This window comes from Daucus carota, chromosome 6, assembly GCF_001625215.2.
Source record: "Daucus carota subsp. sativus chromosome 6, DH1 v3.0, whole genome shotgun sequence".
Lineage (NCBI taxonomy): Eukaryota > Viridiplantae > Streptophyta > Magnoliopsida > Apiales > Apiaceae > Daucus > Daucus carota.
This window is the reverse complement of record NC_030386.2, coordinates 30,910,248-30,930,750: the sequence shown is the minus strand read 5'-3', so window position 1 is coordinate 30,930,750 and position 20,503 is coordinate 30,910,248. Positions and strand designations below refer to the sequence as shown.

The 20,503-nt window shown below is 36.0% G+C and overlaps 4 protein-coding genes across 5 annotated transcripts; all 4 read left to right on the top strand.

The window, feature by feature from the left end:
* The first annotated feature begins 599 nt into the window (after nt 1-599).
* Nucleotides 600-2,003, top strand: LOC108226230 (anthocyanidin 3-O-glucosyltransferase 5). Its single transcript, XM_017401177.2, has one exon. It carries the CDS (start codon nt 600-602, stop codon nt 2,001-2,003), a length of 1,404 nt encoding a protein of 467 aa, XP_017256666.2.
* Nucleotides 2,004-5,367: 3,364 nt separating this feature from the next.
* LOC108226597 (UDP-glycosyltransferase 72B1) lies at nt 5,368-6,963 on the top strand. Its single transcript, XM_017401579.2, has one exon. It carries the CDS (start codon nt 5,388-5,390, stop codon nt 6,816-6,818), a length of 1,431 nt encoding a protein of 476 aa, XP_017257068.2. The 5' UTR covers nt 5,368-5,387; the 3' UTR covers nt 6,819-6,963.
* Nucleotides 6,964-9,700: 2,737 nt separating this feature from the next.
* On the top strand, nt 9,701-11,563 carry LOC108226796 (UDP-glycosyltransferase 72B1-like). The gene has a single exon (XM_017401789.2). It carries the CDS (start codon nt 9,899-9,901, stop codon nt 11,327-11,329), a length of 1,431 nt encoding a protein of 476 aa, XP_017257278.1. The 5' UTR covers nt 9,701-9,898; the 3' UTR covers nt 11,330-11,563.
* Nucleotides 11,564-12,575: 1,012 nt separating this feature from the next.
* Nucleotides 12,576-19,941, top strand: LOC108227652 (lysophospholipid acyltransferase LPEAT1). Of its 2 annotated transcripts, XM_017402925.2 has the most exons (9): nt 12,577-13,174; nt 13,786-13,905; nt 14,014-14,051; nt 14,571-14,635; nt 15,201-15,269; nt 15,720-15,853; nt 15,939-16,079; nt 19,253-19,316; nt 19,762-19,941. In XM_017402925.2, exons 1-9 carry the CDS (start codon nt 12,722-12,724, stop codon nt 19,779-19,781), a joined length of 1,104 nt encoding a protein of 367 aa, XP_017258414.1. In that variant the 5' UTR covers nt 12,577-12,721; the 3' UTR covers nt 19,782-19,941. The 2 variants fall into 2 exon arrangements, with proteins under 2 accessions (XP_017258413.1, XP_017258414.1); XM_017402924.2 differs by lacking the exon at nt 19,762-19,941 and having other exon boundaries at nt 12,576-13,174; nt 19,253-19,640.
* Nucleotides 19,942-20,503: the final 562 nt, after the last annotated feature.

Genomic DNA, 20,503 nt, shown 5'->3' with positions numbered 1-20,503 from the left:
AATCCAGAACATGAATAAGTTTGAATAATTAATTTGTTTAACAACTTTATATACAAATTTATGTAAAATAAAAAATAAATTTATTAATCAATTTTTTGTGTAACTATTGGAATGGAATATTTTTATTGCCAAAAAATTTGGAGTAATTTTTAAAATTTATATAACTTTTGTATGATTATTATTATCAACAAATAATATTATTTATCATTTAAATATAACAAAAACACTATGATTATTAAAATATATTAATTTAGAAGTTAAAAATACAAACAAACAAAAAATATATTCCAATACATCAACCAAACAATTTTGTATTACTCAGCAGTATTTAGCAAAGATGGGTAGTAGAAATTTGGGTAGAAAATTACTTACCACACGTGATACACAAGTACTTAAATGATCAAGCTCACGTTATCAAATACCGACTCTCTTCAAATATCTCAGAACATATTAATTATTACTTGTATCTCAGGGTAGAAACTATGGATTCATATGGGGTAAAAATCTAAGATTAATACCAATTAATATTTTCTCTTTTTTTTTGCCGGTAGACACTTGTATATATGCTCATCTTTTCTTCTTCTTCCCTCTGTGCAGAAATGACGTTTGCTGAACAAGTCGCAAAGCGTCATATTGCCCTCCTCCCCAGCCCCGGGATAGGCCACCTGATCCCTCTCTTGGAGTTCGCCAAACACCTCGTCGTTAACCAAAACGTCCACGTCAGCTTCCTTGTCATCAGCTCCGGCGAAGTCTCGGCGATTCAAGACCAGCTCCTCCACGACTCCACCCTCCCACCCGACCTCCATGTCATTCATCTCCCGCAAGTCAACATCTCTCCATCTCTCGACGAGAACACAAGCCTAATCACCCAACTCTCTCGTATCTGCCAAGAATCTCTCAAGCACCTCAGTAAAACTCTCGAATTAAACCTCCCGAAAGCCCTCGTAATTGATATGTTTACCACAGATGCGATCCCGGTTTGCAAAGACTTGGGCGTTCCGGTGTACTCTTTTTTTACCTGCAGTACTAAAGCGCTTGCTTGGGCTTTCTACGTCTCCCGATTTAAGAAGGAATGCGGTCGCGATGTCCCGGGCTGTGCATCATTAGGAATAGATGAATTGCCGGGTGCATTTTTGAATATGGGTGACGAGGACATGCGCCATTTCACTAGATTAACCATGGTTTCTGGGATTTTTGTCAACACATGGGAAGATTTAGAATCCAAATCCAGTTGGCTAAACGGGATTAAAAACGACCCGTTTTATAAGACCCTGCCAGCTCCCCCAGTTTACCCGGTGGGGCCGTTGATCAAGCGAGACGAAGCGGTGGCCAAATCTCACGATTACATCGTTTCGTGGCTGGATAATCAATCGCCTAATTCTGTGCTTCTGGTGTCGCTTGGTAGTGGTGGCACATTGACAAGTGAGCAAATGAGGGAGCTAGCTTTGGGCTTGGAAATGAGCAAGCAAAAGTTCGTTTGGGTTGTGCGGAAGCCCAACGACTTCACCTCCTCCGGCACCTTTTTCAACGCGGGCCGCGACGAGGATGACCCGTTATCTTACCTGCCGGAAGGGTTCGTCGAGAGGACAGCTGGAGCAGGCCTGGTGGTGCCGTCATGGGCCCCGCAGGTAGCGATACTCCGCCATGAGGCGACAGGAGGTTTTTTGTCCCACTGTGGATGGAACTCCACGTTGGAAAGCCTTGTGCATGGAATTCCGATGATTGCATGGCCTCTGTATGCGGAACAGAAGATGAATGCCGCCTCGTTAATTAAGGAGATTGAGATAGCGGTGAAGCCATCTGCGGTGGATGCTGACGCAGGAGGAAAGAGTGTTGTGAAGAGGGAAGAGGTGGAGAGGGTGGTCAGATTGTTGATGGAAAGCGAACAAGGTAAGTTGATGAGGGTCAAGGCTAATGAGCTTAAAGAAACTGCAGCGAAAGCAATGAAACCTGGAGGCTCTTCTTATGAATTGGTTTCGTCGATTGTCAAGTCTTGGAACTAAACGACGGAGATTGCTTAAGAGATGATATCTTGTTCTTTTTTTTCTATTCAAGAAGAATAACTGTTGAATAATTGAAGCTTTGATGTAGGGGTGAACATGGGTTGGGTTGGGCGGGTTTTTAGAAAACAACGACCCAACCCAATTAGTGCGGGTTAATAAAAACTTAACCTATTAACTGCTAAAAAATTATGTAACCCAACCTTACCCAACCCAATTAATTCGGGTTGGGTCGGATTGGTTTGGGTTAAACTTGCGAAAATAATAATTAATAAAAATTTAGTCATTCATCGGGATAGGAAAAAAAAAATACTCACTCGCACGTCGATAGCTAGTAACAGTCGGCATACATATTTATAGTTATTCAGTTTCTATGAATCATTCACTAATATTAGTCGATGTGTAAGTTTCTGATTGAAGAGGGAAGCTTATTACATTAGTGAAACATTTGAATAATAGTGAAATAATAAGAAATTGGTGTATACATCATCAGTTATGGACTTTTATTTATAAGTTGTATATCAGTTTATTAACAGATCATTAACCATGTTCAAATTCCAAAAGTCATCATTTACATTTTATAGTTATCAAGATACTTAAAATTATTCATATTATTATTGTAAATGTAAGATAAGTATGTAAATATTATATATATATATATATATATATATAAACACACACACACACACACACATACACACACACACAAAAACATATATATAATCGGGTTGGGTTGGGTCAGTTAGGGTTAACATCTGTAAAACCCTGACCCAACCCAACTTTATCGGGTTTTTTAAAAATTAACCCATTTATTTTTCGGTTTCGAACGGGTCGGGTTAATCGGCCTAAAAAAAGGTTGGTTTGGGTTGGGTTAGCGGGTTAAACGGGTTTATGTTCACCCCTACTTTGATGCATGTTCGAAGTCCTCTTTTCATTACCAACATAATAACATTTAATAATAAAATATATTTTAAAATTATTCTACAACTTGAGTTTTTTTAGACAAATCTTATATTTTTTTCGGTTTCGTAAATTTCATCATTTTATGGAATTGCCCATATATTTTATAATTTTTGAAATTGCTACATTATTAACAAGATTTTAACGGATTGAAATCCCAGATAATCATTATTACTAAGATTCTTGCAAAATGAAAATTACATATAATCTATAAAAATTATAAATGATTAATAAAAGAATCGAATATACCACCAATAATAAAATCAATTAGATATCAGTAATACTCCCTCCGTCCTACCGGATTCTTTACATCGTAGCACGTAATCTCGACGGGCATTTTAAGACTCTCGTTAAATATTACTCACACAACTTATTTTTGATTTTTTTTTTCTCAATTAAAATTTAAACATTGAATCTTTATTCAAAAAATAAAAATTTTAAAAAAATTATGAAACTATACCTAACGGAAGGCTTAAAATACGTGTCGAGCCCTCCGTCCCCGTATAAAGAACCTAGTGGGACGGAGGGAAAAAACCCGCTACTGATGTTACAAATGTAATCAGTTTTCTCAACCTTTGGTAGTCGTTTGGTTGACGGGAGTTAGTCAGGTATTTAAAATACTTGAAAAGTGATTATCTATCTAGTTGTTTGATTCAGCAAAAACACCGGAAGTCCGAGTTGCTAGGAAGTTATAATATCTATAAAATCTTAGGAAGTCACTCACCTAAGTCCCCTTGATTCACTTCCGATAGATATAATTTCTATGTAAGATATGAGTGAAAATACATAAACCTTTCTAAATTATTATATTAATACATATAATAGTAATAATAATTAGTTAAATTCTAAAAAATGTAAAAACTATATATTATTCTTATTAGTATTATTTTCATCATCATATTTGACTCAATATATTATTGTTGAATTATATTTTTTCATTAAGAATATAGAATACATTCTTTGAATTTAAAAAAAAAATATTGAGAAAATAATAACATGTTAATAGTATTATTTCGTCAAAATTTAAAAAGTATAATCTAATCCAGAACATGAATAAGTTTGAATAATTAATTTGTTTAACAACTTTATATACAAATTTATGTAAAATAAAAAATAAATTTATTAATCAATTTTTTGTGTAACTATTGGTATGGAATATTTTTATTGCCAAAAAAATTGGAGTAATTTTAAAATTCATATAACTTTTGTATGATTATTATTTTCATCAAATAATATTATTTATTATTTAAATATAACAAAGACACTATAATTATTAAAATATATTAGGTCGGAAGTTAAAAATACAAACAAACAAAAAATGTACAATATCCAATACGTCAACCAAACAATTTTGTATTACTTGGCAGTATTTAGCAAAAATGGGTAGTAAAAATTTGGGTAGAAAATTACTTACCACACCTGATACCAAACAAGTACTTAAATGATCAAGCTCACCGCTCACGTTATCAAATACCGACTCTCTTCAAATATCTCAGAACATATTAATTATTACTTGTATCTCAGGGTAGAAACTATGGATTCATATGAGGTAAGAATCTAAGATTAATATCAATCAATATTTTCTCTTTAATTATTACTTGGATCTCAGAGTAGAAACTATGGATTCATATGGGGTAAGAATCTAAGATTAATTGTAACACCCCAGTCCCACATCGAGGAGTGTGGAGACTTTAGTTCAGTTTATAAGCATAAGTACTACTACTAATTGCACCAACAAATCATGATCTTTTGGGGGCCTGTGGTGGGCTTGTGGATTACCCAAGTTGTTGCAATTGGGCCAGTTTATTTCAGCTTATTTTCGGATTCGGAATTCGGGACTTGACCCGATTTTCGAAAAAGACTCGGGATTTGACCCGGATTGTTTCATATGGTATCAGAGCGAGGTTCTCGAAAGCTTGATTCGTCAAGTTGCCGGAGGTGGGGACACGAAGGCTGGTGGTATTATCCCGCAATGGACAGAGATCCGGAGGCGGGGACACGAAGCCAGCCGGTATTATCCCACAATGGCTAGAGAGGCACGATCTGGGCCTATGGGCTATCCGTTTCGGCCTGACGAGGACGTCAGGAATTTAAGTGGGGGAGTTTGTAACACCCCAGTCCCACATCGAGGAGTGTGGAGACTTTAGTTCAGTTTATAAGCATAAGTACTACTACTAATTGCACCAACAAATCATGATCTTTTGGGGGCCTGTGGTGGGCTTGTGGATTACCCAAGTTGTTGCAATTGGGCCAGTTTATTTCAGCTTATTTTCGGATTCGGAATTCGGGACTTGACCCGATTTTCGAAAAAGACTCGGGATTTGACCCGGATTGTTTCATTAATACCAGTCAATATTTTCTCTTTTTTTTGACCGGTAGATACTTGTATATATGCTCATATTTTCCTCTTCTTCCCTCTGTGCAGAAATGACGATGGCTGAACAAGTCGCAAAGCCTCATATCGCCCTCCTCCCCAGCCCCGGGATAGGCCACCTGGTCCCCCTCTTGGAGTTCGCCAAACACCTCGTCGTCCACCACAACGTCCACGTCAGCTTCCTTATCATGAGCTCCGGCGAAGTCTCGGCGATTCAAGACCAGCTCCTCGACTCCTCCACCCTCCCACCCGACCTCCATGTCATTCATCTCCCGCAAGTCAACATCTCTCCATCTCTCAACGATGACACAAGCCTAATCACCCAACTCTCTCGTGTCTGCCAAGAATCTCTCAAGCACCTCCGTGAAATTCTCGTTGAATTAAACCTCCCGAAAGCCCTCATAGTTGATATGTTTAGCACAGATGCGATCTTGATTTGCAAAGAATTGGGCGTTCCAGTCTACTCTTTTTTTACCAGCAATACTAAAGGGCTTGCTTGGGTTTTTTACCTCGCCCGATTTATGAAGGAATTCCGTTTTGCGGGACTTCCGAATCTCATCCATGTCCCGGGCTGTGAATCTGTTGGAATAGATGAATTGCCGGAAAATATATTGGACGTGGGGGATGACGTCATGCGCCATTTCAAAAGATTATCCATGGTTTCTGGGATTTTTGTCAATACATGGGAAGATCTAGAATCCAAATCCAGTTGGCAAAACGGGATTAAAAACGACCCGTTTTATAAGACCCTGCCAGCTCCCCCGATTTACCCGGTGGGGCCGGTGATCAAGCGAGACGAAGCCGTGGCTAAATCAGACGATTACATCGTTTCGTGGCTGGATAATCAATCGCCTAACTCTGTGCTTCTAGTGTCACTTGGTAGTGGCGGCACATTGACAAGTGAGCAAATGAGTGAGTTAGCTCTAGGCCTGGAAATGAGCAAGCAGAAGTTTATGTGGGTTGTGCGGAAGCCTAATGACTTTACCTCCTCCGGCACTTTTTTCAACGCGGGCCGCGGCGACGATGACCCGTTATCGTACCTGCCGGAAGGGTTCGTCGAGAGGACAGCTGGAGCAGGCCTGGTGGTGCCGACATGGGCCCCACAGGTTGCGATACTCCGCCACGAGGCGACAGGAGGTTTTTTGTCCCACTGTGGATGGAACTCAACGCTTGAGAGCCTTGTGCATGGCGTTCCAATGATTGCGTGGCCTTTGTACGCGGAACAGAAGATGAATGCGGCCTCGTTAATCAAGGAGATTGAGATAGCGGTGAAGCCATTGGCGGTGGCTACTGAGGCAGGAGGAAAGAGTAGTGTTGTGAAGAGGGAAGAGGTGGAGAGGGTGGTGAGATTGTTGATGGAAAGCGAGGAAGGTAAGTTGATGAGGGTCAAGGCTAATGAGCTCAAAGAAACTGCAGCAAAAGCGTTTAAGCCTGGAGGCTCTTCTTACGAATTGGTTTCGTCGATTGTCAAGTCTTGGAACTAAACGACGCAGATTGCTTAAGAGATGATATCTTGTTCCTTTTTTTCTTTTCAAGAAGAATAACTGTTGAATTATGATTAAAGCTTTGATGCTTGTTCGAAGTCCTCCTTTTTAATAATAAAATATACATTATTAGAAATATGCCAGACGCTTCAAAAATTGCCATCCAATTTCTTCCCCAAATCTTGGTTGGTAATATGATTGGTTTCACATTTTGGATACACATTTTTTTTCCCCAAGATAATACACATATTATAATTCAATAAAACTTTTGAAATATTATATATTTGGGATATAGAGTTAAGTTCTATGGAGTACATAAAAACATTGGAGTATTGGAGTACAAATCATAATTTTTTAGTTTGATCCTATATAATATCTTTGATTATCCAAATTTTGATATAATCTATCATTTATAAGTTGTCTTGCACATAATTGTCAATTAATCATTAATATCTTTCAACTTTAACAAGTATTAAGATTATTGTTCTGCTTATTAGTAATATTGCAGAACATAGAGTCCTATGATTTATAAAAATAATTATTCAACCATTTGATCACGATGTTTATGTTGCAAAACATAATGTGCAGGTTGTCAAATATTTACAAATATTATTGGACAAAAAAAATTGAAATTTAGATGACTAGATTACATTTTATCAAACTTTGTACTCCAATACTCCAATTTTTTTTGTACTCCATAGAACTTAACTCTTGGGATATATTCAATAAGAATATTATAAGATTTTTTTTTATCTATGAGATTCTGATGTATTCAACTCGAATTCAAAAATGAATCTTGATATGTCCAGTTAGAATTTTAAATTATACGGTTCTATTCATTCAAGATTTTATATTACATCTAAAAATTTGATAGTATTCAAATGAGAATATTTAGAATTCATTTATAACAAAATTAAGATATTATTGTTTAAAATTCATTAGAATCTGATGGTATTCAAATGCTGATAGATTTTTTTGGATTTCATAAAATGATGGATTTTGTAGAATTTTTCAATGCATTTTAAGTTTATTGAAATCTCATCATAATCCACGAGACTTAAATCCTAAAGAATCTATATCAACTCCACGACATTTTATCTAGAATCTGCACAAAACTATACAATCCATTAAAATCCATACATTAAAAACAATCTATTAAAATACTAATCGAATACCTTAAATTTTTGAAATCTCACCAATATTTGTGAAATTTTAAAACATTCTTAAATCCTGAATATGAACTTGTCACATTCTATCTAAAATTCATATATAATTGAAATTAGATTAATTCACTAAAATTTATGAATTGCACATAATATATATTAAAATCCCGTTTAATTAATCCTTCAGTTTAGAGTGAAATTTTTTTCCATTGCAATTAGATTTTTCTCCGTACGAGGTTATAAATATCTACCAAATTGCAGCTGCAGGTCAGCTTCAGCATTATAATATTGTCGACATTAGTATATTATTACAACTGAACGTTCACCTACAAGTTTTAAATGTGTAATCACATATGTGGCATATCTCACTGCCCCTTCGTTGAACTAGCCTCTCCAAAACTAGTGGTTCCAGGTTTCCATGACAGCAAACAATCTTAATTGCTTTTTATACAGATAGCTCGTTTATAGCGTGTTCAATTACCACTGCAGTAAACTGATTTATTTACTAATGGAACATTTCCGTCATATAAAAAAATCAATTCATTAATTAAAAATCATACGACATCTACAAATATAATTGAAATTAGACAAATGCTGAAAAATATCGATGTTTAATCCTTCCTTCTTGGAGAGGATACTAAACGATTTGAAGCTAATTTGAATATATATACTTGTTTCCATCTGATTAGTTTTCACCTAACTGTTCTAAATATTCGACCATAGATGCGATCTCATAGTAACCTTCAAACCTAAATCAAAACTATGGAAATCATGCCGATCTATAACCTCGGCTATGTAGAAAATCAAAACATACCAAAACAAAACAAACAACTCTCACAAGAAAAAGAGACTAACAAAACCCAAATAAATTGGAAACTTATTGAATGGAAAAAAATATTTCAAAACAAGAAAATTGAAAATTAGAATTGGAGCTTTCTGGTGAAAACCGATGAAAGCCCCCTTAAAAATCTTTAATGGAGGCTAAGTTTTTGATGAATTTTGTGAAATTATTCAGCATATCTTATTTTTTTTTATATTCCCGCCTAAATTTCTTATATTTTAAAAGATTTTGTTTAAATACTGAATAATCTATATTAATTTAATCATATTTTATCCAAAATTCGCATAAAATAAAAAATCATATATAATCTATTAAAATTTATAAATTACATATAAATATATTAAAATAGGAATCGAATCCATCTTTAATATTTCTCACCTACAGGAATGTATTTGATTGAGATTTTAATAGATTGTTTTTAGTCCATGGATTTTAGTGGATTGTGTGTGATTTTGATTTTGTGCGGATTCTTGATAAAATGTCGCAGAGTTGATAAGATTTAAGCACAATACTTCAAAATCCCATTGATTTTGGTGGAATTTCAAAAAACTTAAAATACACTGAAAAATGCCATAAAATCCATCATTTTAAGAAATGCAAAAAAATCTATCAGCATTTGAATACCATCAGATTTTAATGGATTTTAAACAATCCCAATTAAATACCATCGGATTTTAAAGCATAATTTAAAATTCCAATTGAATATCACCAGATTTTGTAGCATAATTTAAAATCCCAATTGAATAACTCAAGATTTTAATGGATTTTAATCAATCTCAATCGATTACTCTCGAATTTCATGATACACCTCTAGTCGGTCCGGAGGTGATAAAAAAGCATCGGTTAGCGACATAAAACGTATTGCTGAAATCATGCTGTCTTCTCTAGAAAAATCTGAGAAAGAAAAGTAATCCCTGTCTTAGGTAATTTCTTTAATAACAATCTGAATCACTGCTGTGGATCCACGAGCTTGGTGCCTATATACATGGAATGCTCATTCCATCCCATGCATCTCTAATTCCTCCCGCTTACTCAATCTCTATTCTCTCTATTCCTCCGATTCTCTCTTGTCTCCCATGGCCGTTGCCACAAAACCCCATGTCGCCGTCCTTCCAAGCCCCGGTATGGGCCACCTCATCCCTCTTCTCGAATTCGCCAAACGCCTCGCCACCCACCACGCCGTCCACGTCAGCTTTCTGGTCGTCACCACCGAATCATCCCCCGCACAACGCCGCTACCTCGACTCCGCCGCCCTTCCTTCCGATCTCCACGTCATCAAGCTCCCGCCTGCTGACGTGTCTTCCGTCATCACCCCCGACATGCCTATCCTCACCAAACTCTCCCTCCTCTGTCGAGAATCGGTTAAACCGCTTGGCTCGATATTCGAGAAAATCAGCCTGCCGAAAGCCCTGATCATCGATAATTTCATGGGCGATGCATTCGATATTTGTAAGAATTTTAATGTTCCCGTGTATACTTTCTATACTTCCGCTACTAAATCCCTGGCATTGGCTTTATATCTCCGAAAGCTCGACAAGGAAGTGGACTGCGAGTTCGTGGATGTTGCCGAAGGTTCGATTCGAGTCCCCGGTTGTAAATCTATCTACGTTGATGATTTGCAGGATTCACTCAAGAACCGAAAGGCCGAAGCTTACAAATGGAACATGCTTCATGCAAGTAGGTTAACTATGGCTACTGGGATTTTTGTCAACACATGGGATGACTTTGAGTCCAAGTCCAGTTGGTTTCATGGCCTAAACAATGATCCTTATTTCCGGAACCTGCCTGCTCCACCGTTATATCGGGTGGGGCCGCTGATCAAGCACGACGAAGCGGTGGCTGAATCGGACGCTTTTATATTGTCGTGGTTGGATAATCAAGAATGTGATTCTGTGCTTTTTGTGGCGCTTGGGAGTGGTGGTACGATGACGAGTGAGCAATTATCTGAATTGGCCTTAGGCTTGGAGATGAGCAAGCAGAAGTTCGTTTTCGTGGTGCGGAAGCCCAGTGACATTGATGTTTGTGGTACTTATTTTAATGCCGGGAGCAATGTTGATGATCCGAAGACGTATTTACCAGAAGGGTTTCTAGATAGGACTAAAGGAGTTGGCTTAGTGGTGCCAACATGGGCTCCGCAGGTGCATGTGCTAGGCCATAAGGCGACTGGGGGATTCTTGTCTCACTGTGGATGGAACTCGACGTTGGAGAGCATGGCGTATGGAGTGCCGATAATTGCCTGGCCTTTGTTTGCGGAGCAGAGGATAAATGCAACGTTGTTGACGGAGGAGGTGGGGGTGGCGGTGAAGCCGGAGGGGGTGTTGCAGGGAGGAAGGAGAGTGGTGAGGAGGGAGGAAGTGGAGAGAGTTGTGAGATTGGTGATGGAAGGTGAAGAAGGGAAGGTCATGAGGAATCGGATGGGAGAGCTGAAAGAGAGTGCGGCCAAGGCACTAAAACATGGGGGATCATCTTATGACTCCCTTTCTTGTGTTGTGAAATCGTGGAAGTAATATGACTAGAGGCTGAACAAATGTTGTCTATTTCTTAGAGTTGAGTTGAAAATTGTGGGATTGGAAGGATTGTATGGCAGTAGAATAGCATCTTAATATGGATGGAGTATGAACCGAATTGTCCATTTAAGAAATGGGCCTCGTGTAATTTTTATCTGTTGGACTGAATAGATTTGTAAACAAATATTTTACTGTCTAGAATGAATTTGAAAAGACTGAAATGAAAATTTCGAATATATTCTCTTTCATTCATTCTTTGATTACATCTCTTGTATTATTAGCCACATTTCTCACCTCCGACTTTGAGATCAAATGAAATTTTAACTTTGTTTTTCAACCGGTTACACGATTAGTTGAAGTTTGTCCTGATTGAGCCTCTTTCGTATTGATAAAATCCGCTCTAAATTTTGACAAAAAAACCTCTATCATTGAGCACGCTGATAGCCTATGACCCATGTGATTACGAGTTGTTGGCCAGGTCCGGAATTGAACTCTAATTTATCAATATTCAAATTATAAAACTATAAACTATATTAATCAAAAAATAAATAAATTATGTCATTCATTCTTGCTGGAAAGAAATATTATGTGCCCACTGCTCACTTACTTCACAAAATCTCACTATAATAATTTTGTAACTGACATTTTTTCTTCAAAACATCACTTATATTTTACTTTTAAAATTCTAATTAAATATCTTAAGATTCTTATATATCTTTTAAAATCCAAATTAAATACACTTGGATTTTAAGATTTGAAACAATTCTTAAAAAACCTCAATTAAATATCAAGATAAGATACCCGTGTAATTCATTATCAAATTGGTTCTGGGTTATATTGTCACCAGCAAAGCTCTAAATTTTTAAAATTAACTATTTAAAAAATATTTAGCATTACTTATTTGAGGCATAGATGTACTTATATTCAAAAAAAATATATTTTATGAACTTTTTTGATTAATAATTATCTTATTTTTGAAAAATAAGATAAAACAAACAGAGTTGAATTTATTATTCCATCTTCGGAAACAATAAATATTTACGAATGTTTTGACATATAATTATCTTAATTTTACAAAAACAAGATAAGACAAAGTCAGGTTTATTATTCCATTTAAGTTACGTGCAATAACTAAAAAATGAATGAAATATATAAATATATAAAAATCTATTTTTTTTTGAAAAATAAACCTAACAATTACAGGAAATATAAAAAATCTGAAAAACATTTACGGTTATTTCACAGGAAGCGCATGTGTACGAGACAGTATCCAAATCAAACACAAATGTAAGATCCAGCCTAGTCTGGAACAACACACAACTACAACCCCTATATCTCTGGCTGTTTGAGTTTGACAAGTACGACGTATCCAATTCAAGGCAATGCGATATAATGACCATGTCAATGGAATCCGAGCTTAAACCCATCAACCCCACTTCCCCAAAATCCGATGACCAGCCTCTCCTCAAACCCGACCCGTCTTCCCCGACCCGACCCGACATCCGCGACCTCGAGACCAAGTGCGCCGCCTATGTCCGTCACGACGTGTATGGCACAATGGGGCGGGGCCAGATTCCCTGGTCGGAGAAAGTCTTGATTGGGTTTGCTTTAATTACGCTTTTGCCACTCAGAGTGGTGCTTTCTTTGAGTATTCTGGTGGTTTATTACTTGATATGTAGAGTTTGTACCATGTTTTCGAAGCCCAGTGGTGATGATGAGCAAGAAGATTATGCGCATATGGGTGGGTGGAGACAGACTGTTGTGGTCAAGAGTGGCATGTTTTTGTCTAGGGCTTTGCTCTTTGTTATCGGCTTTTATTGGATTCCAGAGACTTCTACTCAAGAGGTAAATCTCTTTGTGTGTGTCTCGACATGCTGTATCAATGTCCGGTATACTGATATGATTTGTTAGTTACTACTGTAATGTCTGAATTGATCAGAATAGGGGTTAGGGATTGTTTAGTTGTGTAATTGGGTAACAATGTCTTAATTTTCGGGAGATTAAGGTTGAAGCTTTGGTGAATATTAATAGCTATACACGATGATGAGAAATATTTGTAAGGCAGTCAAGGGGTATTTGGGATTTACTTTATCTTTGTGATAGACTGATAGTTGTTTAGGAATTATCACTTTATCGAAGTAATAAGGTGTGGTAATTGTGGATACTATGATGACGTAATTTCTACAATTCTAGAAGTTAAAAATTTAAATGACTTGGATATGTCTTCACCGAGTCAGTCACATGACGACAAACTTGCACATTCTTCTTTTGTGGTATTTAGCGTATCTTATTTGGTTCTGTATTATCGTTCTTAAGGAAATCAAATAACGGGAAACGTTTTAAAAGTTTGAAGTTTATCTTTGCAAATTGGTGCTTCTTATTCTGGTCTCTACCTTCTCTCTATTGCATATTTTGTCCATTTTCTTTATATCTTATGCCTTTTTTAATTTTATCAGGCAGAGCGCAGTGATCAATCTGATGAAGCTATAAGACCTGGTGCAATTGTATCTAATCATATCTCTTATTTAGACATATTATACCATATGTCAGCTTCTTTTCCAAGCTTTGTTGCCAAGGTTTGTTAACTCTTTCCGGTGTATTTGGCAAAAAAATTATCTGAAGCTTACGGTCATAAATTTATAATCATCCTCTACTAATTTTACTTTTTCATATTCTTGATGAAGAGATCAGTGGGTAAACTACCTCTTGTTGGCCTTATCAGGTTAGTTGGCGTCCATTCTTTAATTGTATCACAATAAATTAGGGGCACAGGATTACATCCTTTTATGTTATTTGCTAGTAGTCTTTAGTGAATATACTCTTGCTTAGACAATCTCCAATTTAACTCTATAAATGTACTTCTTTATACCATTTTTGTGTAAAATTCAATTCCAACTCTAAAAGTCACACTATTTTGGTGCGACATTAAACTCTGTACAACACCAAATTTTCGTGTAACTCTTAAAGACTTTATAAATCCCAACGTCATATTTGTACTTTTTAACCAAAATAATTTTATTCCTTTTACATCACAACAACTTTAAACAATAGAACAACCTATGTAGCACAAAAAATTTATTTGGTGTAGAATTTGGTGTAGTCCAGTTGGAGCTGAATTTGGAAATAGTGTAACTTTTATACAATTATGTTGTAAAAGTTACACTATGCAATGGGTTGGAGATGCTTAAAGGGTATTTAGTAAATACTATTTACTTATCGAATTCTTTTATTTATTTTACAGCAAATGCCTTGGTTGTGTTTATGTCCAACGGGAGTCAAAATCGTCGGACTTTAAAGGCGTTTCAGGTATTCAGACCTATAAGGCATATTTATAAGTAACTGTATTTCGTTTGTCATCTTTTTTCAGCGATTGCAAATTACATATCAACACACGCGTGTTGACAAATCAAAATAATATAGATCAAAGTTTGTCCGCCAATATGAATAATGCAAATTTCTACAAATGTAAAATCCCTTTTCTCTGGAGACAAGGACGATAGACTGTAACTTGTCTTAAAGACAGAACGTTGTCTTTGATTATTTACACACATCCATTGACAATCTTTCATCCTATACATATTTTTCTTCATGATTTTAAGATAACTTTCTCCATCCTACAACTTTCCCTTCAATGTAGTTGGAAAGTGAGTTTGCTTCCTCATGCCTTTCAATTATTGTGTTCTTGTAGGTCATGTTACTTTATTCCCTTTGTGTATCAATTATATGAATTTGAATGCTAAAAGCCTGTTAAATATTATCTTGGTGTTTTGAGATGAAATGATAAAATAATGTGGGTTGTATCCCACAATTACATGTGATATGTTGATTTTGGATGAATTTCATGCTATTTATTATCCGTGGTCGCTTGCAGGTGTCGTTAACGAAAGAGTCCGAGAAGCTCATCAGAACAAGTCCGCTCCGGTTATGATGCTTTTTCCAGGTTATACTTTTTTTTGCTAACTAATATTCTTGTGACCTTTAGTTTCTCCTCCGTGATGATGAATAACATACTCTAAAAATAAGGAAACTCAAGCTAACATATCTAGAAAAAATATATCTCCATGTTTTAAGATTAATTGTGATGGGTAAATACCCTGACCTGATGCACGCTGCAATAAACAGTTGCAGGAACATATGCAGTTATACTAAATTTGGAGAGCATCTAAATTCAAATAAATTCGTAATAGGTGTATGATAGTTGTGAAGTTAGTATGTAACTTCCTCTATCTATATTGAGATAAGTAATGGCATGGATTCACTTAGTGTTCACAAAGCAATGATGTGTTAATTGAGAAATCTTTGTTTTAAACTTGATCAGTTGATTTCGTAAATTTGGAGATAATACTGTTTTAGGTTAACAATATAAATGTGCTCCTTTACATTTTTCCAGAAGGCACAACTACAAATGGAGAATACTTGCTTCCATTTAAGACTGGTGCATTTTTACCAAAAGCTCCGGTTCTTCCGGTAATCCTACGGTATCCATACCAGAGGTTTAGTCCTGCCTGGGACACCATATCCGGAGTGAGTTTTATTTGCTAAATTTCAAGGTCGTTTCGCGCCACGAGCTAGTTACAGGTTGTTCTTATTTATGGACTTTCATTTGCAGGTACGACATGTGATTCTTCTGTTTTGTCAGTTTGTAAATCATTTAGAAGTTACAAGACTTCCAGTTTACTGCCCTTCACAAGAGGAAAAGGATGATCCAAAGCTTTATGCTGATAATGTTCGGAAGCTGATGGCTGACAAGGTATACTATTTTTCTAATCCTCCCTTGGGCTTCTAAAACTGAAGATTGTTGTTAGATGTATGCGTTGCCAACATTTATCATTTTGCAACCAATTTTAGCTTTGGTTCTGTAACTAGAAATTGTAGTTAAGGTTGATGCCTACACAATCTGTAATCTTAGCTTTAGGACATGCCCATCAAGTATAACAGCAGAGAACCTTGGTGAAGGACATTGGTATTCCGGTTCCATTGCTATTTGTATAAATAGATTGTAGCTTGATAGTAAATGTTAAATAATAATGACATATTAAATGACTGATCGCCAGTTTCTTTTAAGGGATTTTTAGTTCTGTCATCTAGGTATTCTCCTTAGGAAAGAAATACCTGATGGTTGGTGTTGTCTGGATGGGATTCCATTGCTATAGTTTGAAGCCCAATGTACTTTGGTTTGAACTCCGTTATTGTAGAACATACCCTACTCGACTTCTGTTATTGTTATTGAAGGGCCAAGATTAGAAGAATATCTTTGACGATATGTTAATTTAATTAACTTAGATTTTATTAAATAATATATATATTCTGAAGCAGTTGCAGATGGCCATTATATTCTGAAGCACTATAGGCCAATTACCAAGTCAGTTACCCAGCTGGCCTCTAGCTACCAAGCCAGTTACCCAGTTGTAATATTTGGGTATGATTGGAATATATGGAAATGGGATTAGTTCCACCAAAACTCTCTCTATGCTGTTTCTCTCTTTAAAACTATGTCTTTCTCCACAAGTTCCCAACTGGTTTCTGTTATCTCTCAACATTCTGATCTATTCTTCTCTGTTTCTGCATCTGAACTCCAGAATCTATCTCCAAATTCTACTTTTTCTGCCTTGTTCTTATTCCAAACTATAAAAAATTACAAAAAAAACATGAAAACTTGTCAGGAACTCATCGATTCCTGACACGGTCATCCCGCTTACAGGATGGTAGTAACATTAAAGGGTTGGGTGGTTTGCTATTGCTTCTAAGTTCTAATATTCTGGGGTTAGGGATGCAGTGGGTGCGAGAGAGGGAGTCTGGAAATAAGACTGTCTGACGTGCAATAACACTGTGTGACGTACTTTTTTGTGTTGCAAGCCCTAATATGGATCAGAAGTCGCAGTCAGCGAGAAAGTAGGGAAAGCCCTAGTTGCTCTGCGACTGCTTGCTTCTTCCCAGAATCTCCAATCATCTCCTTCTAAATGACCCTTTTTCTTTCTTCACAATTGACCAAATAAATATATGCTATATCTGTATATCAGTCAAACACTCTTGAATGATGTGATTAATTATTACTCGAGCTTAATTAGCAGAAGTGGTTTTACATATATAAAACCTTTTCCCTGTGTATAATAATGTAAAAATGCGTCTGCTGAATTTTTACTTCTGTCTAGATATCTACGTTTGTATCTAATAACCGACACACACACACACACACACACACACACATATACACAAATGTTACTGACTTTTTTAGTAAATTTATATTATATACATATACAAATGCCTTATCCCCTAGCAGCTGAATCCACGTATTTTGGATTTTTCGAATCTCTTTATTACCTTATTGCGTGCCAGTATTACTGTTTCCTAGATGAGAGTTGCTTAATAATAATATTTGAAACATCTCTTCTTAATTAGGGATGGCAATGTCGGATTGGATTTTGGAGATTTCCAAATCCGAACCCGAAAATTACCAAATTCAAAACTGATCTAATCCAATTGGATTTTAAAATTTGAAATCCAAATCCAATCCATTGGACCGGGTTCGGGTTTACCCTGGTTTCAGATTCCCTGTAAACAAGTAGTGGTTTACTGCAGTAGTTTAAAACTTAAAGAACTACAAACCAAATTCTTTCACAAATGTTAGAGATTACATATAGTTAATACTTCAGTAGCCTAAGATGGTCCAACATATTCGGACATTACGTACATAAAATCAAGTCTAAATTCTAATTTTGCACCAAAAAAGAGTATTATACTATTAATAAATAAACGGTTGGCATGTTGCTTCAAGCCTTTAACCCACCAGCTTGAAAGAACCTTCCAAACAATCAAATTTGAATCTTGATTCTTGAAAGGATGTGTGCGCGACGCGCAGCCCGTATGTGGAAAGTGGAAAGTGAAATCTACTTTTTAGGGTTTGGAGTGAGGACTCTGTTTCTCTATATTTTGTTTGGTGTTGAATAATAAATTAATGGGTTGAGGTATTTCCTAATTTCCTCTCAGCGTCGGAACTTGTAAAACCAAAAATTAAAAAGTCCCTATTATAAATCACATATGTATATGTATATATATTGGGATTGATTTCGGGTCAGGCTACAATCACAGATGTGATGCGCATGCATTGCTTCAGAGATGCTATGTGTCTTCAATGATGCACTCACTTTTATAGCTACACTTATAACTGACAGTCTGACACAGATAGATACAAACCAGATATACATACAAGGACGAGAGACAAAGATTCAACTCAATCGTCTTATATGATTCTTGTACAGATACACACATATAGATATACTCATATCTTGTATATACTGATTTATATATACATAAGATTTGAGGTTGATGATGAAGAAGATTTTGTTGAGGATCCGAATCATAGTAGTGAAGAAGATGATTTTGTGAATCTTGATGATGAAGAGGAAGAAGAAAATAATGGAAAACTTTGCATTTCTTTATTGCTTTGACTCTAAATTGTTCTACTTTGGGTTTATACAATGATTGAATTTGGTTGCTTTATTAAGTGAATGCCGTCTTATCTATAATTTAACAATATTCTACATGATATACTATCATACGGCCATTTATATATGTGTATATTTATTTGTCTTCAATGAATCTACGTGTTGAGCTTATGCTCTGGGGGACGTTTGCGCTTCTATGCGCATATCAAGTTTAATAACACTAATTACTGTTAAAAATGCCTAAGATCCAGATCCAAATCCAAATCCGGGTACGTTGAGATCCAAACCAATCAGGTTAAAATGGATCGGGTATCTGTCAGATCAGATTTTTGTGCCATCCCTATTCTTAATGTTGAATTTACTAATAAAAAATTGAGGTGGGGTTGTAGATGCCAAATTCTAGTAAATTTAATCTAGTATGTTTTTTGCGTTTTTATTCTTTCTGTCCAGTCTCATTTTCTTTTTGCTGTTTGTGCAGGGTAATTTGATAATGGCGGACATTGGTTTGGCAGAAAAACGAGAATATCATGCTGCTCTCAATGGTAATAATAGCCTGCGTACTGTTTTGCATCAGAAAGCCGAATGATAATTTCATGGCATGGCTTTCAAAAGATATTTTAGGTTACTTAGTTCTTGTTAGGACTGAATTTGGAATATACAGCAGTTCAAGGGTGGAGATTGCACCTAGTAAAACAAGAAAATTGTTGTTTGGGGTTTACCAACCAATAACAAGTATTGTGTGCGATTATAGCTCTGTAATATTATAATAAAATGAAGCTCCATAGTGACCATATTTCGATGTTTTTTAGCGGGTATCCCAGAAGTGGAGCTCCAGCATTATTTTAGCACTGTGGCCTTTTTCTCTTTTTTTAGAGTTCTTTTCATAATATATTATTAATATATAAGTGCCCTATACAAGTCCTTGGGGAATAAATGCAAGGAGTCTGCATATTGTAAATCTGAAGCATCTGTTTCATGTTCCTGCAGGTTTGTTTTCTCAAAGCTAATTCGGATACGCCATTTGTATATTTCTTGTATTATTTTGTTGTCTAGAAAAGTAGAAAATCACTTGCACAAACGTAGGTGGGAACAATTATTTGAATCCTCGTAATTTTGGAACATGTAAGTCCCGCATTTGCGTTATACTAATATATTCGTTCCTCTGCATTGAACATGGTGTATGTGTCGTCTACTTTCGTGGAGACTGTTTATAGCAGCTACATAAGTTTATGGTGTTAGTTAGCTGGATGTGTTTCTCAAGACTGAGGGAGAGCTTCTAATTTCCAGTGTATGATCTTGCTGCTCTTAGAAAGGGTGCTTGTGTGGTTAAATCTACTTTATTACTGAAAGTATGTACAGTGTCCATATGATTTATTAGGTATCATATTTAATGATTTAAATCAATTATAGAAAAAATTTCTCTCGATGCCTGAAGGTAAACTTCGGATATAGAAGAATTCCTACAGTCATCGGATTGAAAGATGACTGGCAACAGAATCATGAAGAAGCTGGTTAGTGGCATCTAGCCGTTTAAATTGCGTTTGTTGTTTTTATGACACGGTCTTGGATTAGTTCCCGCCTAGAGCCTGTGGCTGTTTCTCCGGGTTTCAAGTCCCAGTTTTAAAATTGTTCCTGTCTTTAAATTAAAAAATATCTGTTAGTTTGAGTTATAATTTTAGTGACTTAATTTTTTTAATAAAAATTAATTATAAGTGATAGATTATCTAAA

Excerpts from the sequence above, each read along its gene's own strand:
- LOC108226230 (XM_017401177.2), top strand. The coding sequence starts at position 600 with ATGACGTTTGCTGAACAAGTCGCAAAGCGTCATATTGCCCTCCTCCCC.
- LOC108226597 (XM_017401579.2), top strand. The coding sequence starts at position 5,388 with ATGACGATGGCTGAACAAGTCGCAAAGCCTCATATCGCCCTCCTCCCC.
- LOC108226796 (XM_017401789.2), top strand. The coding sequence starts at position 9,899 with ATGGCCGTTGCCACAAAACCCCATGTCGCCGTCCTTCCAAGCCCCGGT.
- LOC108227652 (XM_017402924.2), top strand. The coding sequence starts at position 12,722 with ATGACCATGTCAATGGAATCCGAGCTTAAACCCATCAACCCCACTTCC. Across the intron at positions 13,175-13,785 it reads CAGAGACTTCTACTCAAGAG|GCAGAGCGCAGTGATCAATC; the intron begins GTAAATCTCTTT and ends TAATTTTATCAG. Across the intron at positions 13,906-14,013 it reads TTCCAAGCTTTGTTGCCAAG|AGATCAGTGGGTAAACTACC; the intron begins GTTTGTTAACTC and ends TTCTTGATGAAG.